Source organism: Gavialis gangeticus, unplaced genomic scaffold, assembly GCF_001723915.1.
Source record: "Gavialis gangeticus isolate Ggan-Ray unplaced genomic scaffold, GavGan_comp1, whole genome shotgun sequence".
Lineage (NCBI taxonomy): Eukaryota > Metazoa > Chordata > Crocodylia > Gavialidae > Gavialis > Gavialis gangeticus.
In genome coordinates this window covers 73,492,177-73,504,957 of record NW_017729033.1, presented here as the reverse complement: position 1 = coordinate 73,504,957, position 12,781 = coordinate 73,492,177, and the positions used below count along the sequence as shown (strand labels likewise).

Genomic DNA, 12,781 nt, shown 5'->3' with positions numbered 1-12,781 from the left:
CCAGCCCTCCCCACCCCCTACTTACCTGGCACAAAGCCTGGGTCCAGGTCCCTGCAGCCTGCACCGCTGCTTGCCCCACACAGGCAGGAAGCATGCTGCAGTACTGGGGCAAGGGCCAGCCACAGAGATGCTCTGGCTGGCTACCAGAACATCCCTGGAAGACTGAGCCTCTGGTTGCCTCAGGGCACAGTCCAGGACCATGCCTTGCCCTGCTTTTTCTCCCCCAGGGTGTATTTTGTTACCTGGATCTCAAAGTATCAAATTTTGAGCCTGCACTGCAGATTTGCAGCACAGGAGATGTTTTTTTGGTCCCAGCATGCGTCTTGCAGCATCTGAAAAGAGTCCAAGATGCTGCAGGAGGCATGTTTGCACTCATCTGGATGCACCCTATGAGGTTATGTGACTGAATTTTTACATCAGATTGTTATTTATAGTGTTTCATAGTTGTGGTAATAAAATTATAATTGCAGTAATAAAAATAAAATCAGATTTCTGCATGTTAGCTTGCACCTGAGGTATATTACAACAGCTTTTTTCAAAGCCCTCTTCATGTTTGCATAGGAAATGCCACTGAAAAGTTTCCAGTTTAACTAGAGGTGGGCCCAGAGTGGACCCCAGCTTTCTTCCATCCAAAATTTTGCTCCCATTCTAGGCACATACCATGCATCAATATCCCTACAAAAACACTACCATCCCTATGGCTTAGAGTTTGAGTTGGATCCAAAAAGTGACAGAAGTCAGTTAAAAAATGGGTGCAGATAGCAGTCTGTAGCAGAGTTCAGCTAAAGAACTCTTCACTTGACGGAAAGTCTCACGAGAACTGCCTAGTGATGTTTTTCCTTCAATCCAAATATTTATTTTCTTACATTTGTTTGCAATGCTCATTTAATTACTTATGCAATTTGGGGTCATGATTGACCACAAGACGAATATGAGCCACCAATGTGATGTTGCAGCTGGTAAAGAGAGCAAAACTCTGGCTTTTATCCATAGATGCTTCTCTAGCAAATCCCAGGATGTCATCCTCCTGCTGTACTCGGTCTTGGTGAAGCCACAGCTGGAGTACTGCATCCAATTCTGGGCTCCACAATTTAAAAGGGATGTGGAGAAGCTTGAGAGAGTCCAGAGGAGAGCCACATGCATGATCAGAGGTCAGGAAAACAGACCTTACGATGAGAGGCTGAGAGCCATGTGACTCTACACCCTGGAAAAGTGCCGGCTCAGGGGTGGTCACCAGAATCTGGGGGAACATTTGTTCACCAGAGCCCCCCAAGGGATGATGAGGTCAAGCAGTCATAAACTTCTCTAAGACCGTTTCAGGGTGGACATAAGGAAGGACTTCTTTACTGTCTGAGCCCCCAAGGCTTGGAACAGCCTGCCGATAGAGGTGGTGCAAGCACCTACTCTGGACTCCTTCAAGAGACATTTGGATGTTTATCTTGCTGGGATCCTTTGACCCCAGCTGACTTCCTGCCCCTGGGGCAGGGGGCTGGACTTGATCTTCCGAGGTCCCGTCCAGCCCTAGTGTCTATGAAATCTATGAGGGGGTGGGGGGAACGCACAGCAGGATGCCGAGTGGGGATTCAGGGACAGCGTGCAGGCAGGCAGGGATGGAGCACTGCCGCCTCCCAGGAGCAGGGCCAGGGTGGGGTGAGGGCAGCAGTGGCACTCCAACCCTGTCTGCCCCCGTGTACCCCTTAGGACCGGCCCAAGTACCCCCAGGGGTATGCGTACCCCTGGATGACAACTCCTGATCTAGACAATCTATAACAGCTGTGTATATGCAGTTTGTTATCCATTATAATCCATGTTATACCAATGTAACTTCTTAGGTGCCTTTTTTCATTTTAATTTGTCCCTAGATTCCAGAATAATTGTCCACACAGGGAGTTCTGCTGCTGTAGTAAATAATTGTAGTGGTAAATTTCCTCTGGTAGACAAATGATTATTGATTCTTTCATTATTTAATCAGAAATGCATGGTCATGGGAAAAGGAAGGTGGAGGGAGAGGGATATTGATCAGTAACAGGATATAGGGAGTTTCACCTCTAAAGCACTAGTAGTAATCTGGCCCCAACTCAACCAGTTCAGGGGTCTCTATGCAGAAGTCTTTTTACTCTTATGTTCCTTTTGCATTGAGAGGTAAAACTTAAAAATGACACTGACAAGGCTTTATTTTCATAATACAATAATCTTTTTAGCCGTTGCACAGTCTGTTGTGTTCTCAGAATTCAAATGCTTTTTTCCCTTAGAAAATTATTTTCTTTTTTATTGATTAGTTTTCTGTTTTGAGGGTTGCTCCAATGGAGTCTTGCAGTACTGCATTTGATTTTATAATACATGCACAAGTTTGTATGATGACTTGTTTATTTCATAGATTTCATAGACATTAGGGCTTGAAGGGAAATATTGAAGGGATTCAATATTTCTACCTTCTGTAGACGGTCTAATGCATTTTATTTTAAAAAGGGGAGACGTGTATAAACAAACTAAGAAGCAAAGTTCACAAGTTATAGGACTAAAAGCAAGAGGCAGTTCTTTTTATGATATAATTTATTGGACCAACTGTATAGGCTTCTTTCCCAAACCTGAAGCTTGTCCAATCTCTCTCCCAACTATACAGTTGGCCTAATAAAAGATACCACAAATAAACCCTTGCCTCTTGTACATTTCCTGGAACATTGTGGTACAAGAGCAATCAAACTCTACCAAGAGCAAGGCCCAATAAAAAAAAGAACTAAAATAATTACATCAAAATAAAAACAAATCTCATGCTGTGTCCCATTCTTTCCCCTCTTTTGGTCTGTGTTGTCTGTTTAGGCTCCAACACTGTAAGGTCAATGCATATTCTCCACAAATACCAGTTATGTCAGTGGCTGTGCACATGGTTGGAGGGATCTCCCTGCATGAGTTTGCCCCCAGAACTGGGGCCATAGACTACAAGGTTAAATCCTCAACTAGAAGCTATCTTTAAGTTCTTTTGGAAAATGACCAACTTTAACAGGCCTTATCCATAAAACCAACACCGTTGAACATTTACACCTGTATAGTCACATGCTTCTGGGATCTTACCTGAAGGGTTTTGACTTTGCCCAAGATGTTGTCCTGTGACATAGCTTGGATTGCCTGCTCACTCTCTGCTCGCCCATCAGGTATGAAAATACTCTCATGGGAAAAAGCTCGAGTACCCATAGTATAGTTGGAGGACCTGCAATGCAATTCAGAAACAGTATTTAATTTATAAGGCTGCTCAAATTATTCCTGTAATTCATTATTACAGTAATTCCCCTTCCATCTATGATGGGGTCCCCTATGGACCCCTATTTTGGTCTACAAAGGCACTTGGAACAGTCTTATAACTGGGTTTAAGTAGTTCCAATAGTTCCAGTAACTCACTTCAGCAGCATGGCTAACATCTGTCACAAGTGATTCATTCACACCCTCTCTTTCTGGGAGAGAGGGGAGGATGGAGTCAGAAGCAGAGTGATCTGGCAGTATATTTTTTAACTATATACATTCTCCCTATTTTATATATGAAATGCTCCTTAATGTTTGTTTATTGAACCACTGTCACACAAATAATTTGATCAAGCCCAAGAGATATAACCAGGCAGGGTTCGCCGACATTAAAAGGAACTATTTATCTCAGAAGTGATCAATAATATTTTGTAAAAAAGCAAAAATGTCCTTTAATTGAAGAAAAAACTTTTTAAAACAGAAAAATCAAATTCTTCCTTCCCTATTTTGAAATAAGATAGTCCACAAGTTAGTTTAGGGAAAAAGTATCTCCTGTTTCCAACGAGACTTATTAGAATTGGAGACATGCCACATGCCAACAGAGAAAACTCAAATGCAATGGAACTCATCTGATCTCTAGTTTTATTACACACTGTACACGTGGTCCATAGCCATCAGAAAATTCTCAGGCCTCTCAAGAAAGCCTGAGCACAGTTTTAATTTATAATTTCAGGTAAATGCAAAACTAGGCAAACCAGGATGGTTTCAAATAACTTTTAGGTTTGATTTGCTTGAATCAGAAAGTTGAAGCAAAGTTAACGGTGAAAATTCCCAAACTAAAACCAAAACTGACGTTCATAAAAAACCACTAGGCAGAATCATTATTTTCATTGGTCAGTTATAAAATAAGACTTCATAATCAGGGAACGCATCTATATGTTGCCCTATGGCAATGTTGTTACTGTGACGTGCTTTAATACTTCCTTTTGGATTTCTGAAGCATGGCACAGTTAGTTTTAGTCGCTATTTCACTGTAGTGGTGCGCTAAAACAGGAGATCGCACCACTGCTAGTGTACCACTAAGGTGAAGTAGCTGCCAGTCAAGTGTAGATTCACATGATCACTACATCGCTATAGTGCATCGCACAGCAACGTAATGTGTCGCTATGGTGACACAGGGTGACATATAGCTGCGCCCACTGAAATTCTAACTTTCCCTGATATGACAAAAATAAGTATGAGGTGGGTTGTTACATGCAATCGTAGTCTGATGATTTCATCAGGGGACAAGGAATCCAAAGGTCCTTAATTATAAATCTGATTTGCTTGTAGTCTTGGAAAATAAAATCACTGCATCTCTTTACCTCATTTTCTCCCATCTGTAAACTGGGCATAATTCTTTCTTCATAGAAAACTTCAGAAATAACGTTAGAACATGAATGCTACTTAGCATACATGGTAAATGATGATAACACATGTGAACTGTGACTAAAAACATTATGTGAATCCCTTATTTCCTGCTGGTTGTTCTGTAGCTATGATATACCCAAAGGTAAATTTAAAATTTTGGATTCAGACAGCAGTTTGAATTATGTACAATAGGAAGGGATGAGTCTCACATTCAGACAGAAAGAGGACATCAGTGCACCTTAGGTGTATGCTTCAGAACTGCATTGCTACAGTCCATTGTCTAAATAGCCAGAAGCCTCTTACTCATCATGCTGTCATTCCACATGGTATTCTTAAATCACCACCCACGTGTAACTATGATGACAAAAACTCAGCAAACAGCTAACTCACCAAGCACCGGTACTGGTATGCAGCATTTTCTACATAATTCCATACTATTTTGTAGGGATGCGCGAAGTGGGCCTCTATTTGATTTGGATTTGTCAGGGACAATGATTCGATTAGTTGATTTGAATCACTGTCCCCGATTTGATTTGGCTGAATCTGAAGATTTGATGCCAATTTGGAGGATCAGTGATTTGGACATAGACACAGCTTTAAAAGTTTTTTCTACATACCTTGAGGTAGCAGACATGGCTCATGATCGCTGCGATGCTGGGGTACTTGGAGCATCCCACAGGAGTGGGGGGGCCCTCCACGTGCTCGCCAGTGAACCCAGAAGTGGACTGGAAGTACTTCTAATCCACTTCTGGGTCTGCCGGGACCTCCCCCCTCATGCCCCTGGTTCAGCAATTGGCCACAGGGGGACCCCGGGTGCCTCCCCCAGACCCAGGAGGCACCAGTCACCTTGCTGGGGGGGTGCAGGGGAGCTCCCCAGCAGACCCGGAAGTTGACTGGAAGTGGTTCTGGTCCACTTCTGGGTCTGCTGCCAAGCGCACTGGGGAGCCCCCTGTGCTTCTGTGGGACACTCCATGCACGCCAGCATTGCAGCACTCATGAGCCCCTGCTACCTAGAGGTGTGTGGAAAACACATTTAAAGCTGTCTCTATGTCCGAATCACTGAATCCTTCCAAATCCCTCTGAATCAATTCGGAGGGTTCAGATTTGATTCGGAGAGATTAAAGGGTCCTCTGATTTAATTTGGATTTGGCCAATGAATCACGCCAAATCTTTGCCAAATTGAATCAGGGATCAAAGCTTTGCACAGCCCTACTATTTAGATTAGCAAAATGCAGTAAAAGATGCTTATACACCACTGCTGGATACCAGAAAAGGGGAGATTTACAAAGAGATAATATACAAGGGAAGAGCATGTTTCTGGTAGGTCAGGGATTTTTTTTCAGATTTAAATTCTTTATTGAAAAAATGTTCATCAAAATGTTGACAAAGTATGGTATGATTACAAGTAAACACATTGGTACACCTCCCTCTGTTTCTCGCTTCTGGCAGGTGTTGTTGGTTGGCTTTCTTTGAATTGACAATAGCCAGAAACATGCTCCACATAGAAGTTCTGTCACCATCTGATGGTATCTGATACCATGGAGTAGACCTAGCTTGTATATCATATTGCACTGCATGGTGCCATGCAGGCATATCCTTAGCCATTTGAGGACAACAGCTTGCAAGAACTTATGTGGATGTCTAACTTGGCTTGTAAAATCTTCATTCAGGTGTGAATATATGAGAAGGGAAGAGCCCAGGTTGAATTTCAAAGGTTGGCACTTAAGGTTACTTTTTCTTTTTCTTTATTTTTTGACTAACAAGTCCAGATAATGGGAACACAGATCACTATACACTTCCCAATCTCTCTTTTGAGCCACGCCACATGGCCCGCTTTTATTTTGTGGCTTAAACATGTCAGAAGGTTACTAAATGGTTGTTAGTCTGGTCACAGAATAAACCAAGAATAAAACCAAGATTAACAAAAAAACCTCTGCTCTAAGCGAAATCTCTATCTGGTTTCAAATACACTTAAAAATTATGTATACATTATTGCAACCCAGTTCTAGTTCTAAACAGTTTTAAGGTGCATTCCCAAACACTCGAGCTGGACAGAGGGGATCTATTTTTTGTTCGCTTTCAGCCTTTTTTTTCAAAACCTTTCTGAATTCAAGTTTGACAGATCATTTTATCAAGACCCTTTTTTGGTTTCATTTTCCAGTCTTTGCCAAGGAAAAAAAAGAAGCCTTGACACAGTAAGTGTCACTGCTTTGTTCAGTGCCACTACCATTCTTACGGTTTTTGAAGATTTAGCAGCCTCTGTACAGAAAAATCTTCATAAGGTGTCTCTACAGACTGTTTCACAAAACTTTCCTCAGTTAGAAAACACGTTACCACCAAGAATGATACCTTTTCAAAGATAGTTTTCAAGTTCATTTTCACTCACTCTTCCCAGAAACCTCATTGCCACATAATTCCTCTCTCTTCAGATCTTCCAAGTTTCAAGGCTCTTACTTTCTCTTTGTTATAGAGGATAATATTGAGTTTCTAAATGTCTATATTATGAATAATGTTTAATGATGTTCTGCCTGTATGTAGTGCAAGTCTGTGTTTTAATGCTGATAGCTGGAGAGCTACAATATACCCCTTGATGACCCATAAATTATCTTCCTTTTGACAGGAAGATAATTTATTGACATTGAGAAGTCAAACTGACTCTTCCCTATTTGTTTATATCAGAATTGCTATACACTGGGTCAAACCACAGGTCTGTCTAGCCCAGCATCCAAGCAGAGTTTCATTGGGTGGCACACGACTCCTTAGTTGCCTTTGAACAGCAATGAGTGTTGACTTTGGTCAACCAGGGTTCCCTGCTTAGTGTCCTTTGGCACCCTGTAAACTTTACTCCCATTTCAGTTTTGTCATTTTTGTCCCAAGAAATTATTTGTGATTCACTTACTGACCTCCCTCTAGCCACTGGGGAGGGTAGCCCCCTTGTAGGCCCACTGTCATAGCCCAAGAAATAGGCCTGCTTCACTTGATGGCTTAGTATGGATGCTGAGGGAGAGGACAAACAGAGCATTTCCAGAATATTTCACTCCCTGCTTCTTTCATGTTGCAGCTACCAGCATTCAGAGGTTTAAGAAGTTCAGCAGTTCTATGTAAAACACTGCTGTGGTATTGTCCATCATTACCTGATTGCTCATGCCCTAGATGTATGGGAGAAATGAAACATACTTCAGTCAAATCGTTCCAAGTCAACATATGTAATCTGGTCCCTGCCCGGGGCCACAGTCCTTTACTTTTGTGATGGTCTGGATGACCTCCCCATTGAAGATAGAAGCATCCATTATTGGTGTCTTTGCATAAAGAGATGGAGAAAAGGGGACTCCCTTGCAGACCTGATCTAGATTTCCAGTTAGCAATAATAGGATTCCTTTTGAAATGTAAACCCGTTACGTCAATGTGACATTTGCTTCTTGGACTGCAGAGTGTATGTGGGGAGGAGAGGGGGAAATTTCACCTACTCTGGCAACTAAATAAGATGAAGTGTAGCAAACTTGAGTCACAAATGTGTACAAGGCCTTGTGGCCTGTAACCTTAGATAAGTCCTTTCTGTTACACTTATGAAATCTGACATAGCATACAATCTGCTTTTGAGTAGCTATACTTTCACTGGCATGGGATGAGTGCGAGTGTGTGTGCATGTATGTGCACATGTGCATGTGCATATATATAGATATACAGTATATATATATTTTTGACTAGGCTGAAAAAAGTCTTTGCCCTTTCTAATCTTGAATTTCAAGGAGTGAAGAGCTGAAAAATGTGATGTACACTGTCTGTGACCTTGCTAAGAAGAATTTCCCTGCATCAACCAGTTGTTGAAATTTGGATAAACTAATAGCTTTATTTCCCTAAACATGCTGCTCTGCTGGCCAGACATTTTGCAAAGACGTTGATGGCTGCTGACAAAACCAAATATAGCGCGCTGTATTGCAAGTGAGACTACCCCATTAGGAACTTTCAGTGCTTCCTGTTTGCTGGATGACTCAATGTATGAAAATACAAGAACTGCAACCTAGGCTGGAACATCTAGGGGAAGGATTACTCATGCCAGAGTCCCCACTATGTTCTTGGACTAGCAGACACAGATGTTGAAGTCTTTCAAGTCCATAATGGAACACCAACCTCCTGCTTTTTAGGGGACTCAAGACAAATTAACTGAAATTAAACTTTCTCTCTGAGTTAAAGAAAAACATCTATTGCTTCAAGTATAAGGAAAGATTCCTCTCCCCATGCAATAGCCTATCATAAGAGGGGCCATGAAAAGATGAGGAAGAGAAGTATGAAGTACCTTGAACTGCATCAAACAATCTTTTTGTATGTTCTCTACAACCCAGAGGGTTAGTGGTAATTTTGTTCAAGACTTGCTGAAAGTGAATCAACCTGCAAAAAGAGTGGAACTGGGTTATAGGGTCCACAGTAGCAATTCCTGCCAACTCTCACTGTAATTTTCAAAATGCTTAGAGGATGGCATAAGCCTGGCTGAAATCATGGTAACAAGAAGCAAAGTCTTCTTATCATTTTTTGCTGCTTTCCATTTGGTTTGGACATAGGACAAAGAAGCAGAGAAGCTGCCTGCAGTAGGGCTGATGTCTGCTTCCTTTCAGGTTGTGGAATAGAAATGTCCAAGGATGAGAGCATATCATTAGAATCCTTTAATGAATGCAGTACCAAAAAAGTTTATTCCCTTCAAAAAATTCCTTTTAATCAGGCTCTGGACTTCTCTAGGAACTGCAGAAGTAGTCTGTGCTCAGGATTCACATTACATAATTATTGTCAGTGCCATTTGGTGTGATGACCTTCAGAGAGGTCTAAGCAATAAACTCTGTTCCAGCCAGAGATCCTTTTTGGAGATAACAAGATCTTCTCCTCTAGTTATGCCTACCCAGCTGTTTTAAACAGTAGATTATCAGAGGCGTACCAAAATATACACAAATGCTACACAAAGGATAACTAAATACAATAAAATGACACCCTGACCGACGCTGCTGGCTGAAAGATTTCAATCTCAAGCTCAGAACTGTACCACAAATGAAAAGCATCTATCCAAGCCCTAGAAAAAACAGTACCCCCAGTATTAACAACTCCAAACTGATGAGATATTTGAACAGGAACTCTACATTAAGGAACATGATTTATACAAAATGATTAATTTGAAACCTTACAGCTTATTTTAATAAAATATATAGTGGTAGGGTAGCAGAATAAAAGGTTGTTAAAATTAAGTGAAACACGTTTTGTATACTGCATTGGTGGTGTTCAGATCTGGATGAGGTTTAAACTAGGATTTTGATGTAACACTCCGAGCATGATCTAACATCAAGAAGTGGATACAGCGGTATAGAAGTCTCATGAGCTGGTCTCATAAGATTTCTGCCATTGTGGGTGGTAGAAAGCATGTGAAGGCAGATGTTTTTATGAGATTTATGCAATTGTTGGCTGCATTTCAGCTGCATTTGAAAACAAAAATCTAGGGAAACAATGCTGCTAGTTCAGTTAGAGATCTGATGACTAAATAGAAAATAATTCACTTGACACAAATCAGGGGCTTCAGCATCAGTACATTCTCACTGTATTCCATAGAAATAGCAAAAGCAAAGCACAGAAGTTTATGTAGCTAGACTTTCATTTCAGAAATCCCAAATTCAAATTCTATAACCTGTGTGTGACATTTAGTTTCACATTCACAGACATCAAAATCTGGGGTACCTAGAAAAATCTCTTTTCTGCAGAGAGAGCATGGTAGTAGCAGCCAGTGGGCTGTCTTTGAGAGACTAATTTCCATTACTGGAAATTTAGGTGTGTTGCAAAAGAGACCAGAAAAAAGAACCAAGTTTATTCCTTTGCAGAGGGGCTAGCACAAGACATAACCAGCCATTAACTCTCCTTTATTCCCTCAAAACCAGCATGGCTACCATGAACTTGCTAGAAACAGTCAAGAGGGGCTATGCAAGTTTCCCTTTCTACAGAATTTCTGTCAATGCACAGCAGAACAAATTTTAACCCAGTGCACAAGGACTGCAGAAGGCACCTATATCACTTAAACCATGTTTTGAGCTTTGTCTCTGGGAAGGCATGGAGCTGTTGTCTCATTTTTTGTAAGCTCTAATGCGCTTAAAATTTAGTTCTTCAGTCCCCATGTTTATGGAAAATGTAAATATTCATCGCTTGTAACACTCAAGAGTTGCCACAATAAAAAACTATTGGATGTGATTAGTTAAGAACATTTTCCTGTAGACCCACAAGATTTTGTGTTGCCTGATTTCAAAATGTGATAAGCCCAAGCAGGTCTCAAACCTGTTTTCAGTTGAGGTGGCCACTACAGAAACACAGGCTAAAGAACTGGGTGTCACCAAACAGGCAGCTCACAGCAGAAGAGCACAAGGGCATCAATTTACTTACAAAATATTCTGTTCTGGAGAAAAGTCAGAAGACAGAGACATTTGGTTCTGGAATGGCACAGAAAACACTAGGCTAGAAACTATGTAGGCCTAGTGGATCTGATGAGCAAACCTATGTTTATTATCGGCTTTGTTTATATTTTCCTTTAGACTATGCTATGTGCTTTCCTAGAATCATAAGAAAGTTAAGGTTGGAAGGGAAGACAGGAGGTCATCTAGTCCAACCCCCTGCTCAAAGCAGAACCATCCCCAGCTAGATCATCCCAGCCAAGGCTTTGTCTAGCCGGGTTTTGAAAACTTCCAAGGATGCAGCTTCCACCACCTCTCTGGGTAACCTGTTCCAGTGTTTTACTACCCTCATGGGCTAGGGACAGACATTACACATAAACCAGTTTAAGTGATCAGAAGCTAGTTTAAACTTGTAACAGAAGAGATGTTCAGTGCACATAAACCAGTTTAAAAATGGCTGAAACAGGTTTGAGATAAACCTGGTTGAATGTAGTATCAGACTTAACTGATTTAGCTCAACCTAGTTTATGCAATGTATGTCCCAGACCCCTTGCTGGTTTAAGATAAACCAGATACACCCCCAGCATGTTCTCTGGGCTGAGCAGGGCTCTGTGGTCCACAGCAAGGCTGGCCCCTTTCCTCTGCTCCCTGGCTGGAGTTTGGCAGAGACTTACAGGCACAGAGCATCTGCCTGACTTCCCCCTGCTAAGCAGTGATTATTCCCCCGCCCCTCTGCCTTACACAGACACCTCAACATTAACTAGCAGACCACATGCTGGCTAAGGTCCGTGCTGTGGGAGAGGGCAGAGGCAGACAGGCTTCTTGGACCTAATCAGCGGGTAGCTTAATGCCCTTCCTTGGAAGAGCTGTTTAAGAAGAGCTCCATTAATTAATGGAGAGAGGCTTTGTTTTTGTAATGAGTAGACAAACACTGAGTTAAGGGTGATAAACATTCCCTGTGGGGCAGCTCATGACAGGGGAAATAATCGGAGTGGTCTGCTCGGCCTGGCCATATTCCCTTCAGCTCTGCCCTGTGGAAGCAAAGGAAGGACTGCTCTAGCACCCCCCAGCTTCTAGCCTGAGCCACTGCAGGCATGTCCCTGCATTTCAGGGATGTCTGTCTGGGTTACAAACTGATTTGGCCTAGCCAGGTTAGACTAACCTGAAAAGATTCAATCAATTTAGGCTCAGGGTTTTGAATGTCTGTCCCTAGCCCTAGTAAGAAAATTCTTCCTAATATCTAACCTAAACTTCCTTTTCTGAAACTTGAGACTGGTACTTCTTGTTCTGTCATCTGCCACCATGGAGGACAGTCTAGCTTCATCCTCTTTCAAACCCCCATGAGGTAGTTGAAGGCTGTTATTAAATCCCCCCTCAGTCTCCTCTCCTCTAGACTAAATAAGCCCACTTCCCTCAGTCTTTCCTCATAAGTCATGTCCCCTAGCCCCCTCACCATTTTTGTTGCACTCCTCTTGACTCTCTTCAATTTGTCCACATCCTTTCTGTAGTGGAGGGCCCAAAACTGACAACAGTACTCCAGATGCAGCTTCACCAGTGCTAAACAGAGTGGAATAATCACTTCTCTTGACCTACTGGCAAAACACCTACCAAGCAGCCCGGTATGCCGTTAGCCTTCTTGGCAATGAAGGCACACTGCTGGCTCATATTCAGCTTATTGTCCTTTGCAACCCCCAGGTCCTTTTCTGCAGAGCTGCTGC

At 42.1% G+C, this 12,781-nt stretch overlaps 2 protein-coding genes across 3 annotated transcripts in view; one reads left to right on the top strand and one right to left on the bottom strand.

Moving 5' to 3' along the window:
* The window catches only part of KIAA1211 (KIAA1211 ortholog), a 102,982-nt gene that overhangs the window by 45,993 nt on the left and 44,208 nt on the right, over positions 1–12,781 (bottom strand). For both annotated transcript variants that reach the window (XM_019526033.1, XM_019526031.1), the window contains exon 2: positions 3,073–3,208. In XM_019526033.1, coding sequence (XP_019381578.1) covers positions 3,073–3,192 — 120 coding nt within the window. In that variant the 5' untranslated portion in view covers positions 3,193–3,208. The remainder of the gene's footprint in view (positions 1–3,072; positions 3,209–12,781) is intronic.
* Positions 1–12,781, top strand: part of AASDH (aminoadipate-semialdehyde dehydrogenase) — a 139,865-nt gene that overhangs the window by 83,140 nt on the left and 43,944 nt on the right. The gene's annotated exons all lie outside the window — the stretch shown is intronic.